At 49.1% G+C, this 21,698-nt stretch overlaps 1 protein-coding gene across 1 annotated transcript in view; it reads left to right on the top strand.

Moving 5' to 3' along the window:
* The window catches only part of LOC147888176 (uncharacterized), a 96,276-nt gene that overhangs the window by 35,635 nt on the left and 38,943 nt on the right, over positions 1 to 21,698 (top strand). Inside the window, exon 3 of the mRNA XM_087393787.1 lies at positions 4,554 to 4,658. Coding sequence (XP_087249913.1) covers positions 4,554 to 4,658 — 105 coding nt within the window. The remainder of the gene's footprint in view (positions 1 to 4,553; positions 4,659 to 21,698) is intronic.

The following is a 21,698-nucleotide window of genomic DNA, read 5'->3' on the forward strand; positions in this document are numbered from 1 at the left end:
GAGGTCAGTTTGAGAATTCTTGGGCATGAAATATGAATCATCAGCATATGCCTGTGCCAGAAACGGCTGTGCCCCTGGAATTTGCAAGCCATGAAGCTGCCCTGTAGTTGTAAGATGGTCCATATGCAACAATAATGGATGAGTAGCAATGGCATATAGTAGCGAACTAAGAGGGCAACCTTGTCTCACTGAGCGGGTCATAGTCCATGCTCTTGACAACCCCCCACCAAGCAAACACTGCGCAGTGGCATGAGAATAGAGCCAGTAAATAATGTGGACTAGCCGAGGGCCAAATCCCAATTTGTGCATAGTTTGAGAAATAAAATCCCAATGGACAGTATCAAATGCTTTGGCAATGTCGACTTGCAGAATGAGAACATCTTGTTTAGAATATTTGGCATACTCAATTGCAAGCAAAGCATTGGAGATATTATCAGTAATCTGTCTTCTGGGAACACAAACCCATTCTGCCTAGGATGAAGTCCTGCTTGCAAGATAAATCGAACCCTGAGAACAATCATCTTGGCAATGAGTTTGTAAATGACTGGCATAAGAGATATGGGTCGCTAATCAGCCATTGTCTCACACAACCTTTTTTTGGGGATCAATTTGACCAGGCCATGTTTCCAAGAAGGAGGGAGAGATTGTTCTGCCTAAGCATGATTGATCATAAGAAGCAGAGTGTTCTTGAGATCACCCCAAAATGCACGGAAGAATTCTACAGTCAATCCATCCCAACCAGGAGAGCTGCCTTTACGTAAGTGACTCAGAGCATCATCCAGTTCATTAAGCATAAAGGGCTGCTTCAGTGCACGAGCCCGTTCCAGGGACAATATGGGCTGAACATGCATCAGAAATTGAGACCTAGCTGCATTCACTTGCATTGAATGATCAGGCTGAGGAGAGAAGAGACGTTGGAAATGACTAGAGCATTTCGATTCCAATTCTGATTTGGATGTGGTCCAGGTGCCATCATCTTGCCTGATTCTGCAAATATCCTCCTTTCGCCTATCCGCATGCAGGCTTTTAAAGAAAGCTTTGGAGGAGCAGCCCTTATCCAAAAGGGGTTTCATGCGAGCTCGGATTTGCCACTCCTTATATTTGTGAAGATCATTTTGATGAATGATGTGAACCGCATAAGCACAGGAATCCTGTTCAGAGGAGGTAAGTTGCCTATGAGAGCTGATTAAATCCATTTTTTGCTTGTGAGATTGAGCCCATTTCAGCTTAAGCCTGAGGGTTCTCATGTAACTCCGTCCATAATCTTGAATGACAGCCTGCAAACGATGGGCAAGACTGATCCGGGCGAAATCCATGTCCTCCTGAGCATGTGAAAGGAGGGGACGGACAGCCACTCTCACCATGTTCTGAAACTGTTGATGCAGCAAATAAGCACCATTAACATGGAGCAGGCGACGACCAAAAAAAGGCATATCATCTGTCAGATGTGCTAAAGATAATGTCAAGCATACTGGGAAGTGATCAGATAATGATCAACCCATAGTGCACATGTGAATTGCACATGTGAATCTAGCATACTGCTGAGCATGCAACAAATACCATCTGTCAAGTCGAGCCCAGTAATGAGTAAAGGCATTGTGATGGTATGTGTAACCCATATCTCTATCCCTTGTTGAGAGCCATAAATCTTCTGCATGCAAGAAAGAAAGCATATCTTCCCAATGTCGAAGCTCAGTGGGGATAATGTGAGAACGATGAGTGGTGTTGTCTTGGATGGCTGGCGAGTTATTAAAGTCTCCACACAAAAAGGCATTGGACAGCCAAGGATATTGTTTGAGGGAGGCCCACATTTGAGCTCTCGTCGCAGAAGTTTGAGAGGCATAAACAGATGCTATTTCATAAAGATCAGCTTGACAGATGCATCTGATCACCATCCATCGACCCTGGGGGTCATTGTAAGCAACTGTGGGCTGCATATCATGTTTCACCAGCATGCATACCCCCGAAAAGTTCATTGTACCAGCATAAAAGATGTCATAACCAGCATAATGGCCTTGCTGGCCAGCCAAGAAGTGTTGGTTGTGTTCTTGTAAAGAAATTACATCAGGGTAGCATTTTATGTACATAGTGCCAAAAAAGTCTCCACTTATTGACATTGCAAAGACCTTGAACGTAGTATGAAATGCAAGTAATTGAAGTAGACATAGAAAGTATGTACAGCCGAGCCAAAAAGCATAGTGAAGGTGTAAGTTGTCAGGCCTCAGCCATGACATCGACATCCACTTGGCCTCTTGGATCAGTAGCTCTATAATCCTCATCATTATCACATACAAGGATGCCCCTCTTGAGCACATCAACCCACAGTTGAGAAGTGAGGCTATCAGCAGGGGTAGAGGCTTGACCAGGGGTGGAAGTAGAGGCATCCCAATGGCGAGATTGTAACGGTCGTGGCTTGAGCGCAAATACCTTTTTGGGTTGCTGCCAGGCACCCTGAGGAGCAGCATGAGATTCTGAAATTTTGCCCTTTCCCTTATCCTTTTGCTTTGCTGGAACCTGAACCACATTTTCTTTGGGTGGGGCAGATTTAGATGCGATATCCCCCGACTTACTAGACATAGCCTTAGGCCCCGGACCATAAGTTGAAGGGGAAATATTTTCTGGAGCAATAGCTGTGGATGGGAGCTGATGCAGGACTGCAGGACACTGTGAAGCAAGGTGGCCAAATTTATGACATGTGAAGCAAGCACCTGCAAATACTCCCCATTTCAAGTCAAAATATTTTTCACCCAAGGGGACGTCCTCCACCTCTACCGCAATAGAGGGAGGGGTGGGGTGATCTGTATCCCAAAGAACACAAAACCGATTTCGATTACCCGAAGGACGGGGTGGGCATACAACTTGCCCCAAAGTAGCTGCCAGGCTTGGTAACTCAGCCCTCATATAGTCTGGAAAATCTACGACCTCAACCCATACAGGGCAGTGATGTCGAATGAGACTGTGATAATCCTTATTTGGCGACCATGGCATGACATGGACCATTTGTCTGCCATAGAATAGAGGGGACATCTCCAATATCTGCTGACGATATGAGGCATCCAAAAAGTGCACTTCATAAAAACCTTGAGAAGCAAAATATACTCCTTCAACAAAGCAACCTCCCAACAAAGCCTTAACCCAGTGAGCTACATCATTTGCTGAGGGTAGCTTCCCTGTAAAGAAAATGATAACTGCTTGCTGAGAAAACTTTCGGAGGGGAGCGACCAAAGAGGGCAGCTTCAGCTTGTATTTAAGTGCCGGGGGAGGTTTGGCCCACTCCTTCCGGCTGTGATGAAATTCATCCTTGAGCATGTCGAAAACATAGTGAGCATCTACAGAGGCTGAAGTAGATCAACTTGTTGTCTTTTGGAGTCCCGGGACAGGTCCTTCCGGGAATAGCTTTTGAGATGTTCCTCCATGAAGTTAAGCAGGGCAAGATTGATGAAGAGGAAGAGAGAACTAGAGCTGTACAGCAGGGATTGAGCAGAACAAACAGCACGAGAGAAATAGGGAAAACAATACGGACAAATGAGGATTGTACGTACAGTATGGACAGACAGGAGCGTACGGACTGTACGGATTGCTGATGGGACAGATAGAGGCTGTACGGAACAAAACGACTGTGGCAGAGATGCTGACGGAGGGCAGGGAGGCTAGACTGTACGGAGAGGCGGGGATGTACGGACGCACGTAGGGACTTCAGAAGGGATCAGCGATGTCGATGTACGGACGTACGGAGGGAAGTTCAGAAGGGGATCAGCGATGGCGAGGAAATCTGCAGCGGGATTGCTGAGGGCTGCGCAGGGATGAGCAGGGGCTTACCGTACAGCCGTACGGTAAGCGTACGGCGTCCGTACAGATGTACGGACGGAAGGGGGAACTGTGCGGGAACCTTTGTCTGTCTCGACCCCCCTCTCTCTCACGCTCTCACGCTCTCCGTCGCTCCCACCGCTCACACACGCACACACACACACACACACACACCCCCCCCTCTCTCTCACACACACACACACACACACACACACACACACACTCATGAATTAATTAATTAATGAAATGGCACTTTGATGGCCATTTGGATGAGCATGCAGGGGTCTTCCCAAGCGGCCTTTGCTGGGCGGACTATTTTCCTTAGGAAGTGGAGTGGCTCCACTTTTTTCTTGGAGTCCACCAGAGGTTTGAGGTGGCATTTTCAGCCTCAACCCTGGTACAGGGTATTTTGTTTTTTCATGCTTTGATGATGTATTTCTTCCATGAATTGCTCTTGAGGTTACTTAATAGAAGTCTTTTCGTGGCAAAAAATGATTTGAAAGCTCTCATGAGATTTGTCGCGTAGAAATGCAGTTATTCTTGCTATTGGAGTCGTTTGGGTAATTTTTACCTGCATGAACAAAGTTTCTGCATAATTGTGGAATAAGTTGAATCCTCATTTGTGGAATGTGGATAGATTGAAAGGTTTGCCATGAGGATTTTAAATCTGAAGTTTTCCATGAAGAGGCATGGATTGTCTGCTTTTCTTGCTCCTTCCCAAAAACATTTCTTCCTGTGGTGTGTAGGCACCCGTACATGATTGACATGAAGACAAACCTTGCAGGCGAGGAGTACCTGGCTTACAACAAACGCAGATGGGGTTCTGATGGCTGGACAGGATCTCTCAGAAGGCAAGAGTGCTTATGGCAACTAGGACTTTAAAAGAGTGTTTTTCCAGAAAGCAAAGGGCTTTGATCCCTTGCAACCAAATGCAATTTGAAAGAAATGGGAAAGAAAAATAGATGTAAAAGACCATGAATTATATCTTTGTCCTTCCCCAAGTACAGGTATCTTAACTCTAAGTACTTGAGTCAAATCCTTTGTTCACAGTGTCAACCTAGTTCTGTAGTGCCACATTTGGTGGCACCAGTACGCTTTTCTAGATGTGGGCAGGTTTTAAAGAAAAGATAAACTCTATACCCAGGCTTCTAGGCTCTAGTGCTATCTACTGGCTTCACTGAGACTCTGTTCTACATCTGTACAAGAGTTTTCAATTCAAGGGTTTTGATATTAAAGTCAGTATTTCGTCTCTTTGGTTGTGAGATGCCTGCACATGTCTCTGTAAGATATTGATGACAGTTCTGCCGCAGATGTGATGATGACCTGAAGGCTGGTTTAAAGTTACCCTGTGCCTTTTCTCACATATTGCTATTGCAACTTACACCATATAAAGCATATGAAACACAAGAACATGCTGTAAACATGTTAAGTAATCCGTTTTCAAGCTGTGCAAACCTACACTAGCAAGCTAAAGTGAGCCTGTCCGTAAGTGATGTTAGCTATGTTAATTCTACCAATTTATGATTTTCAATCTTATGAGTGACTAACGTGAGATTGAAACTGCACTATGTTGTGTTTTTAGAGGATGAGTTTGGGAATGTTCCTGGATTCATCTAGTTATATGCTAATTCTTCCAACTTTCACAGACATTACACCCCTGAAGTCAACATATGTTATATCATACGCATATGCTGGCATAGTAAGCAAGCTCTAGGTGCCTGATCTTAGACTCTAAAGAAAACAAAACACTCAGGAAAGTTTGTAATAGGATTTGAAGCTTGAGTAACAGATCAATGCAGGCTACCGCTGGGCCACTAGTTTTGTTCTTAAGCGTCGAAATGTCGGCTCAAAACATGGGCTTAGAGGGTAAGAATTTGGCTTGCTAGGAGGGGTTTCGATGTAGTCTCTCATTGAGGGGACCTCCATGTGGTGGATGTAGTGAAACCAGAGCCTGCAAAAGCAGCCATTTCAGCCACTTTACTTGAGCAGCAGCAGAGAGTCAATAAGTCCGCAAGCCCCTTTTGTTTTGTCATAGATGCCACCACTCATGACCTCCATTTTGTGGGGTGTAAGAGCATGGATTGGGGGGCCCTGATGTGTAGGATGTGACCCCAATAAAGGCCAGCCCTTGGTGATATGCTTCAAAGATACCTAGACTCAGTTGGCGGCACTGCACAATCGTGCAAATCTTTGAGATCAGCCACAAGTCCATACGGATGAGGATCTTACTCCTCTGCAAAAAGGGCAGAGACATACTGTCTTACACCAAGGGGATGCTGAAACCGGCCTCAACAACGTAAAGGGTGGTAGGATCCACTTAATTACAGCATACACAGTAAATAGACAAGTAAATATGCACCACAAAACAAATCACAGGGGAGTTAGAGCACTCCTACTCAGAAACAAGGACACCGATTGACCCCAAACGTTGGCGCCCCTTGCGGTATTTATTTAACATTCATTTGAAACCAAGCGGCTGATTACAAAGGTCTTTTGGAAGCTGCACCCCAGGCAAACCAACGCCCGCAGACTCCCCGTCCAGCCCACCCTGTAATTCCGTGCTCAACTTCAAACGGTGAACGGCATCCGATCACTAGACAATCCTGTATCCTCAGCCAACCAAAGCATGCAACAGAGACCCCAATAGCATCCACTGTCTGAGCCACTCCTGCAATCGCACAACTAGTGCCCAACCAGCCAAACACGGCTGAACAACTGCAAGACAAAGCCCTCAACGTGTGTGTAAAAATTTGGCACTGGTGCAATCAAAACAACCAAACACTTCCCAGCGGGTTGCCTCAATCTATAGCCTCCCTGGCCACTGCCCAACAGCATAAATCAACCCTTCTTGGCGAGGAAAGAAACCCAAACACAATAACTAGCAGGCAAAGACAAGCCTTCTTCTACCCGGAATCCACAGAAGAAAGGTCACCCTGGCTGGAAAACCCTAGATCCTTCGGAGATAAGTTGATTCTGCTTTGGGAGAGCCCCAAAAGCAGCTTAGACTTGAACACCCACGCCTTGAAAGTTACCAAAATCAACTGGCACAGCCCGAAAGCCTCTAGAAATCAAATGTCTTCCCTGCACAGCCTGGACAGCCTAGAAACAGATCACAATTTCCCTGGGACAGTTTGGACAGCCTGGAAATTCCTAAAAACAGATCGCAATTTCTGTAGCAGCCCAAAAATACGTGGAAACGGAAACAGAATCAGAACAGGACACAGTCACCTGGCATAGCCCGGCGGAGGACTTGGAAACAAAATCTCAATTTGCAGAAGACACCCCTGGAAGAAATCACAATCTGCAACAGACTCTGGATTTGGTGCGTTTTCCTCTGGCAAGACCTGGGTGCACTGGTACAAGCCCTAGCTGGTGACGATTTCCTCTGGCAGGCTTCGGAAGCTCCTGGTAATATGTGATTTTGCTCTAGCAACATTTGGCAGGCTCTGGCAGCTCACAACTGATGATCTGGCTCCTTTTGGAACTGATTTGGCCAACTGAACCCAAAATAAGAGCTTTGGGTCCTTTTTGTGGTCTTGTGCTAAAAATAGCAATTTTTAATTGCACCACTCTTTTGGCCCCCCTGTTGCACACTTTGGCCCTAGGAATTAATTGCCTAGTAACTGGGTGCACATTCACTATTTCCAAGGGCCCACTAGGGAATTTTAGTTCCCCAAGTCCCGTCCCATGGCCAGACCCTCGCGCCCGAGAGGCTCAAGGTAGTCACGCGCAAATTACGGGAGTTGCAAATCAAAAGTCCCATAATTTCACGTCCTCGTGACAGATGCTGCCCATAATGAGGAGGGGAAAATGTTAGTGGTATGGGATTAATGACGCTTGATTGGTCCTTTAGATGGATGCCATTGACGCACCTACTTGCCTAGGAAGACAATATTTATGAGACTACTGTAATGTACCCTAGTGGCTAGAGCTAGGGAACTTCTTGGATTCATTCAGAGTTGTCTTCTACAAAGAGACTCATTAGTACCGCTGTTCTATGGATATACGTGGGAGTTGGCTTATCATGATGAGACTAGAGAGATAGGCGGGATATAAATATTGAAGTGCTTTTTGAGAATATTGGGCATGGGAGCATAGTTCTTTCTTCTTTTTCCAGGAGCTTAATCCTTAATATTGTGTATGCTTATGTGGTTAGCACTGAAGTGTTAATGCACACTCCCATGTCAAGGCAAGTACAACAATCACCTCCATTTGAGGGAGAAGTTCCAACTCTATCTAGAGCACTCCCTATGCCTCAACTAGCCACATAATACAACCTTGCTACATTGCAGACTATGGTCTTCTCACATCAATTTTAAGTTTGAGGTGACATTGCATCTTTAGGAACATGGGAGACATGATGCATGCGAGATATACATGATGAAGCGGAGTGAATCTTCCTTTGGGCATGAGTTGTTATATTAAGAAAAAGCACTACCATCTCTTAGGAGTCCTTGATATTGTTCATTTTTCAAACAGATCAACAGGAGCTATCTTGATATGCCTAATGACTTGTCATAGACAACATTTCATTCCTTGCGACAGCTTGCTCGTTAGGCTCATAGCTCTCAGCCTTGCTAACCTCTACCCTTGGTTAGGTCCACTCTTTTGTATTGGGTTGTTATCACACATAGCTCAAGCCCAAGTGTGAGAAGAAATCGAGAAGGTGCAAATGTATTTAAGAAAGACCAGGCATTGCATACCTATCCCTATCTTTTTCTCCTAGACAACGAAGGGTATACTAGACAGAGAGGACTTTGTTAAACTCAAAAGGCATTACTGTTCTTTTACCAATTCTACACTTTTATTTTTGTCCTAATGCCCCTCTCCCTCCCCACAAGGGGAGAGGAGATTAAGCATACATTTGTGTGTGCAAAGACACATACAGACGCACAAACTCTCTCTCTCTCTCTCTCTCTCTCTCTCTCTCTCTCTCTCTCTCGGCTGCTCCGCCCGCCCCTCTCACCGCTCTGCTGCTCCGCCCGCCCGCTCCCACTCTTCCCCCCACTCTACTGCTCCGCCCGCCCGCTGCTTCACCCCGACCTGCTCTCCTCGCAGCTCCCCTCGCAGCTCCTTCGCCCTCTGCAGCTCCCCAGCCCGCTGCAGCTCCTCCTTCGCCTGTGCAACTCCTCCGCCTGGCGGCCTCTCCGCCCTCGCAGCCCCTTGTCCGCTCTACTGCTACCCCGCCCGCACGCTCCAGCTCTGCCTCAGCCATAGCCCCCCTGCCCCTGCCCCTGCCACAGCCCCTGCTGCCCCGCCCTTTCCTCCGCCTGCTGCTCCTCCCCATCGGCTGACCACCCTACGCTCCACGCAGCCCCCCCTCTAGCCTCTAACCTACCCCCCCCCCCCCCCCTGCCCCTGCTGCGCTCCTAGCCTCTTGCCTCCAACTCCCCCCCCCCCCCCCCCCCCCCCCTCCTAGCCTCTCCATAGCCTCTTGCCTCCTCATTGATCTCCGGCCCCAGGCTTGGGTGTGCCTCTCGCCATGGGGGGGCTCCTGCTCCTGCTCTTGCACTAAGACCTGCACCAAGGTTACAGAGATCAGTCCAAAGAAATGGGAAAAGGTGAAAAAGATACAGAAAAAGCCAAGAAAGACGACAAAAAAGATGAAGCAACAAACACAACTGAAACTTGAGGATGTGAACACGCGCTACAACCGAAGTGGACTCGGAGTTGACAGCAAAGCAAAGGCGGGGTCCACCTCAGCCTTAGTCCCTGCTTCAGTTTCAGTTTCAGTCTCGGCCTCTGCTACATCCTCATCTTCAGCCTCAGTTTCAGCTTCAGTTCAAGCTACAGCCTCTACATCCCTAGCTACAGCTATTGCCAGCGACATACCCATACCCATGACATCGGTTGCAACTCTCCCCTGGGATAGGGGTTGTCACTGATCTCATCCCTCCCATCCCTCCCTTCCTCTCCCGCCACAGCTCTCTCACCGATTATGACACCTACTTTGGAGGAGTCATACACTGCTCTGCATTACGCCTCGACCTTTCTCTCCCCTCTGCCTCTTAGTCAGCCTCTTAGTCAGCCTACGCTCCGACACCTTGTTGGGATTGCCTCATCCATGCCACTATCATCTCCATATCATACCTAGCTCACCCAGTCACCACCCAGCCTTCAGCCTCACCCTCACACTTTCATGCCACAGGCCTTCCAGTTTCAGCTAGGACACAGAGAGGCTGACCCATCAAAGGCTTGGGAGAACTTACTGATGGAGGTACACAGTATTCGAGAGCACGAGATGGAGGTGACACGCTTCGCACAGGAGCAGGTCCACTTCACCCAGGAGTAGGACGAACACTCAAGTTGTTGAGGCACAGATTGCGAGCATGCAATCTGCAATTGAGGAGACATCTAGATGGGTCGACGTGGCCAAATGGGAATTTGCAAGGGTAACCGTTTCGGCTACCCTCATGGAGCAGCAACAGAGAGCCAGTAAGGCTCTCAACATCAGAGTACGTGGGATCTTGCGCACTGAGGCTACATCGATGACAGATGCGACGGCCTTCGTGGCCACTACTTAGGGGGTGACTGAGCACAGGATCGAGAGAGCATGGCGGGTGGGGAGAGACCCCAACCGAGAGTAGCCCCTGATCATACGGTTCCATGATGCTCAGGCATGACTTTCGGCTTTATGGCACAGGTCAGCCCTACGAGACTAGCCATTGATCTCCATGGATGAGAACCTCACTCCACTATAGGTTGAGGAGAGGCGCTTCCTGTTATAGTAGTGGGATCAGGCCTGCAAGGAGGGATAGTGGGTAGTAGTACGAGATGGACGACTTCTTACAGTTCCCCATTGGGCACCCACCCCTCCTCCCACATAGGGAGGCGGGGTCTATGAGACTCAGATCTCGAAGACCCTATCCTATACCATTTGGAACTATAATGGTATCTTATGGTTAGAACCAGGGAACTTCACGGAATCCTACACAAGTCGAGACATAGTCTTTTACACAGAGACACATCAGAGTCCAGAGTGCCCACTACCAGTTGTCAGCGGGTATACTTGGGAGTCTACTTACAGAGATGAGACTAGAGACACAGGGGGGGTATAAGGATCAGGAGGAGTAGCATTTCTTTACAGATCCACCCTTCTGGGGACCATTTTAGTAGAGCAGAGGGATACACACTCCAGGTTTCTTTGGATCTGGATCCGACACGTGGACAGCCGGGATCTGTTTGTCGCAGTATGCTATTTCCCTCTTGAGACATCCCACTTTGCTAGGGATATTCGAGATGAGGTTGAGACATCTCCATTTGCAGCCCTTTATTAGTCCATTGTTGACTTCTCGAGCCGCGGAGAAGTCCTCCTAGTTAGAGACTTGAACGCGAGGAAAGGGGCCCGCCAAGTACCGCTCCTCGATTTCAGGGATGATTCCATTCTACTGCCAGATATTGACCTTGAGGGTGCAGGTATACTATGGGTTTCGGCTGACAGACGAGGTCATGGGCAGGCCCTACTGGACCTCGGCAGGATGCATGATCTCATTATTTATAATGGTCTTGACAAATGGCCCGCCTCAGGTGGTCTCACATGCTTTCCACATGGGGGAGGTTCTAGCGTTGTTGATTACATCTTGGGATCCCTTGCCTTCACATCTCGCATCACTGATTTTACTGTAGCACCTCTTCCTCTAGGGGCTGATTATACCTACCTATTCTTTAGCATTTCCACCTCGCGTCGCACAGCACCCTCCACCCCCTCAAGTTCTTACTCCACCTATAATGATATACGCTTCGACCGTGCGATCACTCACTTATTTACTCAGGCCGTTTGTACATACTTCCCGCTTATATTGACTTCATATCCCTTTTAGAGGACCCCATTGCCCTGATCACCCACTCACTACTCGAAGTTGTCTTCCATGTTTTCCCTCACACCACTCGCTCCACCCGCCCACCACCACCTGGGACGGTACCTTGCAATTGTTGATACGATGATGAGTGTAAGGCTTTACACCGTCAGCTCAAATTCCAAACCAAAAGCAATCTTTCGAACGAACTAGAGACGATACGTGAGTATCGTCGATTGGTACGTAGGAAGAAACTAGATTTCGTTCGTCGGAACGAGGAGGAACTACTAAACATTTTCTTTAGTAACAACTCTAAGGACAATTGGTGGAGATTTCTTGAGGGACGGTCCCCCTCACCACTCACTGACACTCAGGTTTGGTATAATTACGCATCCATACTATATGACATCCCTGATCAGCCAGACCCTGACCTCTCACATTTGCCACGCCTCACTTTCTGTACCCTCTTCACTAAGGGGGGAGTGAAGGATGCTGTAATGAAACTTCATAATGGCCGAGCGAAGGATCATGAGGGACTATGCACTGAGTTCATCGCATATGGGATTAACCTCCTAGCCCTGATCTTAGCAAAGCTTTTTAATGAAGCTGTCTGTTTGGGGTTTCCACGCACCTGGACCATTAACACTATTTCACCCATACACAAGGCAGGGGATCCCATGAGCCCGGAGAATTACAGAACCATTATGATTGGACATGTCATGTCCAAGATTTATGCATTAGTGATTGATTCCGAGGTCAACTGATTTGTGGAGTGTAGAGGACGTAGAGCAGCGGGACAGGCTGGGTTCTGGCGTGATGATGGAACCATGGATCACATTCTCACGCTCAGATGTATCATCGAGGAGGCGAGGGCACGGAAGCTGAGGGTTTACTATTGCTTTGTGGATTTTCGTAAAGCATTTGATACGGTTCCGAGAGCCCGCCTCATCCGGATAGGATTTGGGTTATGACCAGGAGATCATTTGGGTTGTAATGGTGCTTTACGAGAGAGTCTCATACAAAGTCTGAGTGGGATCTGGGTGGACAGATGAGATCATGAGCACTATTGGGGTCAAACAAGGGTGTCTTTATCACCTGACAATATTGCAAACACAGTGGGGATGGATGTTCTCTTGTTGGCACGTTGATCTGGATATTGTTGTACGCAGATGATGTGGCTCTTTTGTCTTTCTCAGCAGAGGGGCTCCAGAGACACCTTGACGCACTACAGTCCTTTTGTGAGTCCAATGACTTGAAGGTCAACCTGGGTAAAACCAACGTTATGATCTTCAACACATTTGGAGCCGTCATGAGTCGGGAGCAGTTTATGTTTGATGGGTCACCTGTTGAGATAGTTTCATACACGTATCTTGGGGTTGTCTTCTCTGGACCCATCTTCACTATGAGACCCGTGATGCATGCCTGTTTGAGGAGAGGATACGCTTCATTAGCTAGACTAGAGAGGCCGTGCTTTCGCTCGCACTTCCAGGATCCACGGACCAAGGGTTTACTTTTTGACTCCTTGGTCCGACCAGTGGGGATGTATGGCAGCTCATGTAGAGCGGCTACAGGTTCTCACGCTAACGGATGATCCACAGTAAGCCATCCATTCCTCACCAGATCATTCAGGCTGAGTTTGGGTCATCCCCATTACAGCTAGATGCTGCATTTCGGGTCATCACATATCTGTACCGAGTCAGGGAGTATGGGGATTACTCTTCTGGATGTAGCAGGCTACCATGGTTAGCATTGTCCTCTTCTGTGGCTCTCTCAGTACGAGGGGACTAAAGGTGCTGGTATGCACACACACAGAGATGGTTTGAGCGACTAGGGCTCCACATGGATAGACTCCCTCCCTTCTAGTACAGTATAGATGCTCCGTTTTCTCCCCTTAGGCCACATGAGATCAACCATCAGGAGGGGACCAAAGGTGCTGGTATGCACACACACAGAGATGGTTTGAGCGACTAGGGCTTCACATGGATAGACTGCCTCCCTTCTAGTACAGCATGGATGCTTCATTTTCTCCCCTCCGGCCACATGAGGTCAACTAGGTCAACGCGAGGATCTCTTACAGCTATACACATTTCGGACCAAGGTGGGAGCGAGCTTCCAGTGAAGCTCAGCTTCTACAGGGATCACTGCTTGCATATCACAGAGGAGGGGCTTATTGACCCATCAGGATACACGTAGATCCACTTACCCCACTCACTGAGGATCTCTATTGGGAAGTTTCGGGTCTCTTCACATAGACTTTGTATCGAGAGCGGCAGAGCAGAGGGCCTACCTAGGGAGATGCGCATATGTACATTGTGTGACATACAGGAGGTTGAGACGGAGGAGCATTTCATCTTCAGGTGCTCTGTTTACTATGAGATGCGAGTGGTAGAATTATTGCCATATTCTAGGCAGTGACCAATGTAATCCATAAGTGAGTTAGGGGCACTTTTCCCTCTGTAGAGGTTTTTTCCCTAACCACAGTTAGTGGGTTAGTATGGTTTTGTCACTTAGACAAAGCCACCTCCACTCTTGTTTTGTATCTTATCTCTTATCTATTGCATCTTCTATGTTCCCCTCCTGCCCTCCGCTCCTGCTCCTGCCCTCCCGCTCCTGCCCTCCGCTCCCGCTCCCCGCCTGCGCTTGCATCCTCCCTTGCCGCTCAACCTCCTCCCTCGCCACTCAGCCTCTCCTGCTCCTTCTCCGCTCCCGCCCTCCCGCTCCTTCCCTCCGCTCCTGTTCCCGCCCTCCTGCTCCTATCCTGCGCTCCTGCGCCTCCGCATGTAGCTCCTGCTGCTGCCCCTCCACCCGTGCTGCTCCTCCTCCTTCCTGCGCTGCTCCTCCTCCCTTCTGCGCTTCATCCACTGCCGCCCGCCCTACTCCCTTCCCACCTCTAACCCCTCCACCTTTGCTCGTTCCCCCCCGTGAACTCTCCTCTCCTCCCCGCCGGCTCATTTCCCTCCCACCCCTCGCTTTCTTCCTCCCCCTTGAGCGTTCTTATTTTCCCTTTTTCCACCCCTTCTCTTCCTTCCGCGCAGCTTCGGGTTAATTGGCTTACGCTTGGAGAAAGTAAGCTTGGTGGTGACACTTGTCTGGCTAGAAGGGCTCAAATGGCAGCACCTTCAAGTCCCACAACCTTCAAGGTGATCCTTTCTCCAACAGACAAGAAAACATGTGCAGCATGTAGTCCAGTCACTTCAGGACAAGGCAGTTGTGGTCAGAATAGTAGACCTCACTCCCACAAGGAGACAGGTGAGAGACTGGATCCAAGCGAGCTTAGCACTAGAAGGAGACCACATTCAGGAGGTCACCATCTACGAAGAGGCGTCTTTCTCATCCACCTGAGCTCTCCTACTATCGCCTTGACACTTGTGGAGCAGAGCCCCATTCTCCCTGGCCTGCATCTGGTGTACCTTTTCCCTTGGTACCATGGCTTCACAGTGGAGGACATGGACACAACACACCATGTTCCCCGAGTCCCGGCGATGCTCCGGTTCCTGGGGCTTCCAAAGGAATACAGATCCATCCTTTCCTCTATTGGTAGAGCGTTTGGCACGGTGCTGGAGTCCCCACCAGATTCGACAGCTTCAGTGGTAGCAGACAACGGGGTTCCTAGGATCAGATTGGTAGTAGTCCAGAGTCCCTCCCAGAGCTGATCCTCCTCGAGACCCTCGAGGGGGGTACACTTCATCAGAGAGTAGAGATCTTTGGCTTACCGAGACAGTGTCTTCGTTTTGTAGGCAAATGGGCCATCTAGCCCAAAACTGCCCTTGTGGTTAGGGAGGGACTCCTCCCCCCCCTTCCCCCGCAGGACAGGCAGAGTCAGCAGGCCAGAGCTCAGCACCCCTCTAGACAGGAGCAGTAGGAGTCCCAGCCCCCCTGGGTGACACCTTCAGAGGGAGAGTGGACCCAGGTTGGAAAAAAGAAAAGGAAACGAAGCAAATTGGCTCGAAAGCGCCGCAAACAATGGGCTAGACGTAGGGAGAGAGAGGGAGCAGGACGAGAGGCACCCACGAAGGAGCAACAGCAGGAGCCTCTGGTTGGAGACCCTCCTCCTAGCAGTAGGGAACACGGTGCAGCAAGGGGATACTCCAGTAGTGGAGGTACAACGACCACAGTCACCCTTGCGCCAACAGCGTGCCTCAAGAGCCCTTGACGTTGCGATGGCAGAAGTTGCAGAGGGTAGCCAAGCAGCGGTCGAGGAGAAGGGGCCCAAAGATCAGGGGTGCCTGATCAGCAGAGAAGGCCTGAGACTGCCCCTATTTACTCCTGCCCCCCTCCCCCTCTGGAACCCTCTTCCTCTCCACGCCCTCCCCCTCCTTGCGAGCTCTCTCCTCCCCCCCTCACCACTCCCGCCATGGTCATCCTCACCACCCGCTCCCCTCCCCCCTCCTCCTCGCCTCCCCCTCCTTCCATCCCGGACTCCCCCCCATAGTAGCTTCTTCAGCTTCCCCCCCTCCCACTCTATCAGCCCTGCCTCGGCAACCCTGCCAGTAGGCAAGGGCACACCCCCCTCCGCCTCCTTGTCTTCGCGGCGTGTCTCCCTCCCTTCTCAGCCATCCTATTTCGGGGGGGTTCAGAGGGAAGGGGCTTGTCCTCCTGATTAGCAGTTCCCAAACTTCAGCCCAGGTGCCCTCTCCCGAGAGACTTTTTGAGATTGGGGCCCTGGAACCACTTGGAGATCCCGGTATCCTACCCTCTACCACTGGAGGTGAGGCTCATGATCTTGCAGCCCCAGAAAGGGGGTTTGATTAGCGTAGTGGGCTCCCAGACTCATCCAGTTTGGCGATTCCAGTTTGCCTCCACAGGTATGGAGAAGTGGAACCCAGGGGTATTCGATGCTATGATGGGGGATCAGATCTCACGCATGATGGACGAGTGGATGGGTTCGCCGGGACTTGATCTTTGACACGCTCATGGTGCTGAAGTGGACTTTCAGTTGAGCTTCACACGGGAGAAGCCAATCTATGGTTTGATAGTAGGGGTTATCAGATTGCTGCCTGAGGCAAGGATCAATCTAGCACATTATTGGTCAATCCAGAAGTGTGCTGAGATGTTCGGAGTGGATATCTCCTTCATGTTGCAGTGGGCGCGGAAGATTGGCATAGAGCCGGTGTGATGGGATATCTCAAGGTGTATGCCCCAGGCACACCTTGGTTTCTATGTGTGTGTGCTAGAGGCACAGTTAGGTGCCCATAAGCACTGTTAGGTGGTGGTAGAAGCCACATAGGATGATTGAGAGAATCTAGGAGCAGATTGAGGAGATGATTGTGAAGCTCAGAGGTCATCAGTGATGTCAGTGATCATGTAAGAGGTGCCTACTTAAGGACCTCACCTTTCTTCATTCTATAAGCAAGAATTCTCAGTTTGTGTTCACTCCATGCTTTCCTTTCAGTTCACCAACATGGTATCAGAGCACTTTGATCCTCCTTGAGCCCACTTGTGCCACATCATCTTCTTCTTCCCCATCTTCTTCTTCTTCATCTTCACCATTTCTTCCCCTTCTTCCCAAATCTTGCTAAAGCTTGTTCTCCCTCAGTTCTCCGCCATTCTCCAAGCCCTTCCTGCTGGAGATACCCCTCGTTTGGGTGAACTTCCACCTGCAAGCAATTGAAGAAAAGACATCTCTGCTCTTCGCCTTTTTTTTTTTTTTTTGGCCGAAAAAACAGTGCTGATTATATTACTTCGAAAAAACAAGATACATGAGGTCAGTTTTGCAGCTGACGGGGCTGCGTTCACAAATCGGACGCAGCCCTAAATGGAAACAAAAAGCTCTCTCTCACGGAGGGATCAGGCGGGTGTGAATAAACAGCCAGAGAGGTGGTGAATAGCGCCACTGAAGGCCCTGAGAAGTATGCTCAAAGAAGAGGCCCTGCGTATCCCAATCTCAGAGGAAACGTCTCCGCTTCTCCCGGCCAGCCCGGGAATCTCCCTGTATCTGGTCCCACTGACCTCTGAGTGTGTGTATAATCTCGCTCCAGATGTCGGCCATGACCTGGGCAGTCGAAAGAGAGGTACCACCGAGGATCTGCGCGCAGCGCGAGGTCCAAATGTGCCATCCAACGATGCTGCTAATAATCTCCCAGACTGGCTGCCTCTCGTGAGATCCTGTGTCCGCCTCTGCCAAGTGCGGCGGGATGCCCTCAAGCGGCCCCCAAGTCCCCTGTGTGATAAGGAACATGGGGTCCTGCGGGCCTGCCTGGAACAACTACTCACTCTATTACTCACACCCCCGCTCCCCGCTCATTCGTAGCCTTCTCACGGTTTGGAGGCGACTCCGTCTCAGTCTCCTCTAGTCCCCTCCTAGTAGTCAGGAGGAGATCGACCGCCAGCCGCTCATCTGGAACGATCAGGTCAAAGATACCTTGGGCCTTCAGCTGGGGGAGAGGTCACATATCCTGTGGGACGGTTGGATGCGGGGGCCAGCCCGATCCCTTCGAGTTTGGAGGGACACTTACAGACACTTGGAGACCGTTGCTCTAGCAGCCGCAGCCGGAGGTGTCTGTGGAGCTCAGGCGAGACGCACAGAGATAGACGGAGCGATTCCTGCCGGTTGATTGGTTCCACCCGAGATTTAGATCCTCATGCCTGGTGATGACCGTTGGCTTGGACAGTTCACCCCCCGTGGCATCCCAGTGGTGGTTGCAGGCCGGATGGACGACACCTCTGTTTCCTTCTTCGCGGTTTTGGGGGACGGCCGACTCAGGAGAGAGGGTGTGCTCATCGACCCCCTTCTCTCGTGGCAGAGGGTTCGGGTCGTAGGCCTCGTGGGGAAGTTTTGGCGGATCGATCCTAGTATAGAGCAGGATCAGCTGCAGTTATGGCGACTCTGGCTTTGGGAGGGGCGGGCCCTGTCAGAGCTTGATTGGGACCCAGGTGAGTGGAGATGGCCAGAGGTTGTGGCAGGCCAGGGGCCGACCCCTTTCTTCGCTTACAGCACGACATTGGGCAGGAGAGTTCTCGGGAGGATACAGAGCCGCCCGCCCACCTAGCGGCCCAGTTGGTATGCTCAGGGTATCTCCAGGCTATTTTTGCAGGCCTTCTGGAAGGCCTTGTGGGAGAGCTGGCGGCCGCGGAAGATTTCCTACTTCCTTTGGCTACTCGCCCACAGGGGGAGCTGGTTGCGGCAGATTGGTCAGGATGGACTTTGTCAGATTTGTCATGAGGACGAGGAGTCACCAAAACACTGCCTGTGGAGCTGCTGTGGAGCTGCACTCGCGCCCAGGAAGTGTGGAGGTGGACCATGGATCGGAGGTGTTTTTCATGTAATTTAGTATTTGCATGTAGAGAGTGGACTTTTAAATTTCAGATTTGAACCAGCCTGGCCTTATGGTGGTCAATGGAGCCATCTGGCTTCCGTTTGACTTTAAATACCCATCGTGTGCCAATGGCATGTTTACCCTGTGGCAAGTCCACAACATCCCAAGTCTGATTTTTTGCAATGGACTGTAACTCATCATGCATGGCATTCATCCAATGCACATTACCTTTTGCCTCTTCAAATGTGGCAGGCTCCTCCTCATCAAGGAGAGTACCTGCATATGCTGATTCCACTGAATTAGCACCTTCCATGTGCCTTGCTGCACTGCGAGTCCTACCAGGTAACGGAGCATCAAGTTTACTCTCCCTGAGAGTTTGTAACAGCCAGTTTGGGACTGTTTTTGCTGCATGTATGTCTGCAATTTCTTGCTGCACCACCTGTTCCGCTGCCTGTGGAGGGGGCAAGACATCCTGTGGCGGAACTGAAGCATTTGGAGGTTGCTGTAAATTCTGATTTGGATCAGAAAAATCAGCAGGGGAACCCAAAGCAATGGGTAGCAACCCTTCAAAGACATCCTCTGAAGACAAAGGCAATTGAAATTCAGCCTGAGTGTGAGCTGAATTTTCAGAAAATATCACATCTCTACTTAGAATGATTTTGCGTGTAGCAGGATTGTAGAGACGATACCCCTTGCTTTCTGCACTGTATCCAACAAATATACATTTGATGGCTTTATCTGACAATTTGTGCCTAAATTCAACTGGCACATGTGCATAGGCAAGGCATCCAAAGACTCGGAAGTGTTCCACTGAAGGCATTCTGTCATTCCAGACCTCAAAAGGAGTTTTTGTTTTTAAAGCCTTAGTGGGAGCCCTGTTCAAAATGTAATTGGCACACATCAAACCCTCTAGCCAGAATTTATGAGGCATGTGTTTGCTTTTCAGCATACATCTGTCCATTTCCATGAGGGTTCTATTTTTCCTCTCAGCTTTGCCATTTTGCTGAGGGGTCAGCCTAACTGTGAGCTGATGCACAATACCCTTGCCCTTGAGAAAAGCATTAAATTCTGCAGATAGGTATTCTCCACCTCTATCCGTGCGTAATGTCTGTATCCTGAGTCCGGTTTCATTTTCAACCATGGCTGAAAAGTGTTTAAACACCGTGAACACTTCAGATTTCTTTTTCAGCCCATAAACCCAAGTAAAATTGGAGTAGTCATCAATAAATGTGACAAAGTAGAGATGACCACCCAATGACGGAGTCCTCATGGGACCACAGACATCACTGTGTATAAGCTGCAATTTGCGAACAGCTTTAACTGAACCATCCTTCTTGAAGGGGAATCTATGCATTTTACCTAAAATGCACCCTTCACAGGCATGTGGAGGAGGTATCTCAAGAGGTGGCAATGCATCAACCATTGAAAATTTCTGAAGTGTCATTAAGCTGTTGTAATGCATGTGGCCATATCTGGCATGCCATAATTCTGCATTTTGCATGGCAGCTGTAGGGGTAGAAACTGCCAGAGCATGAGCTGCTCTTTTCTCAAAAATATCAAGCTGAAAAAGGCCACGCAGCAGAGTACCAGATAACCTTAAGGCATAGTTAGCTTCCCTGTCTCGGACAGCACATTTGTCATCCTCAAAGATGACCTGAAATCCCCCTCTGTTAAGAGTGGACACTGAAAGAAGATTTTTGGTTATGCCAGGCACATATAAGACATCTGAAAGTCTGAAAATTGAGCCATCAATTGCAGTGAGCTCAACCTCTCCTGTGCCACGTACTGAATATGAGGAGTTGTTGGCACAAGTGACTTTCTTACCAACAGGAGGTGGATGCAAGGAAGTAAAAAGACACTTCCTAGAAGTGATGTGCTTGGATGCACCGCTGTCAAAATACCATGTGTTCAGTGTTTCATTAACACTGAAAGCAGATGCATCTGTAGAAGAGTCAAAGCTGCAAGTCAAAAATGCATATGTATCATCACTGCAAGAGGCTGTACTATCCCGAGCATTTGGAACAGCCAATCTAGAATCTGAAATGCAAGATAAAAAGGCATAATCTTGACCAACAAAGTTGGCTGCAGCATCCCCACTGTCAGATGCACGAGGGGCTGAATCTGAAACAGCCATACCTGAGCTGTTTTTCTTTTCTTTTGCAATCCTTTTCCTGCATTCTGCTATGTGATGACCTGGCTTTTTGCAGTAGTGACAAAAACCCTTCTTTTTGGGCTTACTTGCATCACTTTTAGCCTTTTGTGAAGGCTGTCCTGACCCACTGGAAGGCTGATTTGCTGCTGTCTTTGCCTGTCCCTTTGTTTTTTATTTAAATTTTGAGAGCATGGCTTGTTCACCTGCACGTGAAGCCAAATTTTTCCTGGTCTGCTCTTTCTGAAGCAGAAGTCCTATCAACTCAAGAAAAGTGAGGGGATTTGCACCCCCCCTCAATGATAAGTTCAGCGAAGTGTGAAAGCTGAGATAAGACTCAGGAAGAGAATTCAGAGTGGTTGTAATCATCTCTGAATCAGGAATAATTTCATCTATGTTTAACAATTGCTCTCTGAGATCCTGTAGCTTTGTGAGGTGGACCGACATGGAGTCACCCTCCTCCATATGTGTATTGCTTAACTCTCTTTTTAAGAAAGATACCCTGGCATCATTCCGTGCTGCATACATGCTTTCCAAGATATCCCACGCTGCCCTGGAGGTCTTACACGACCGGATATGCGGAATGATAGATCTTTTTACTGAAAGAGAGATGCATGACAAAGCTAAGGCATCCCGTGAATCCCATCTCTTCTGCTCTGGAGTATTGACTGTAGCTGCACCGACAACTTG

This window comes from Dipteris shenzhenensis, chromosome 22 (genome assembly GCF_047967505.1).
Source record: "Dipteris shenzhenensis isolate YYH24624 ecotype China chromosome 22, Dip_SZ_1.0, whole genome shotgun sequence".
NCBI lineage: Eukaryota > Viridiplantae > Streptophyta > Polypodiopsida > Gleicheniales > Dipteridaceae > Dipteris > Dipteris shenzhenensis.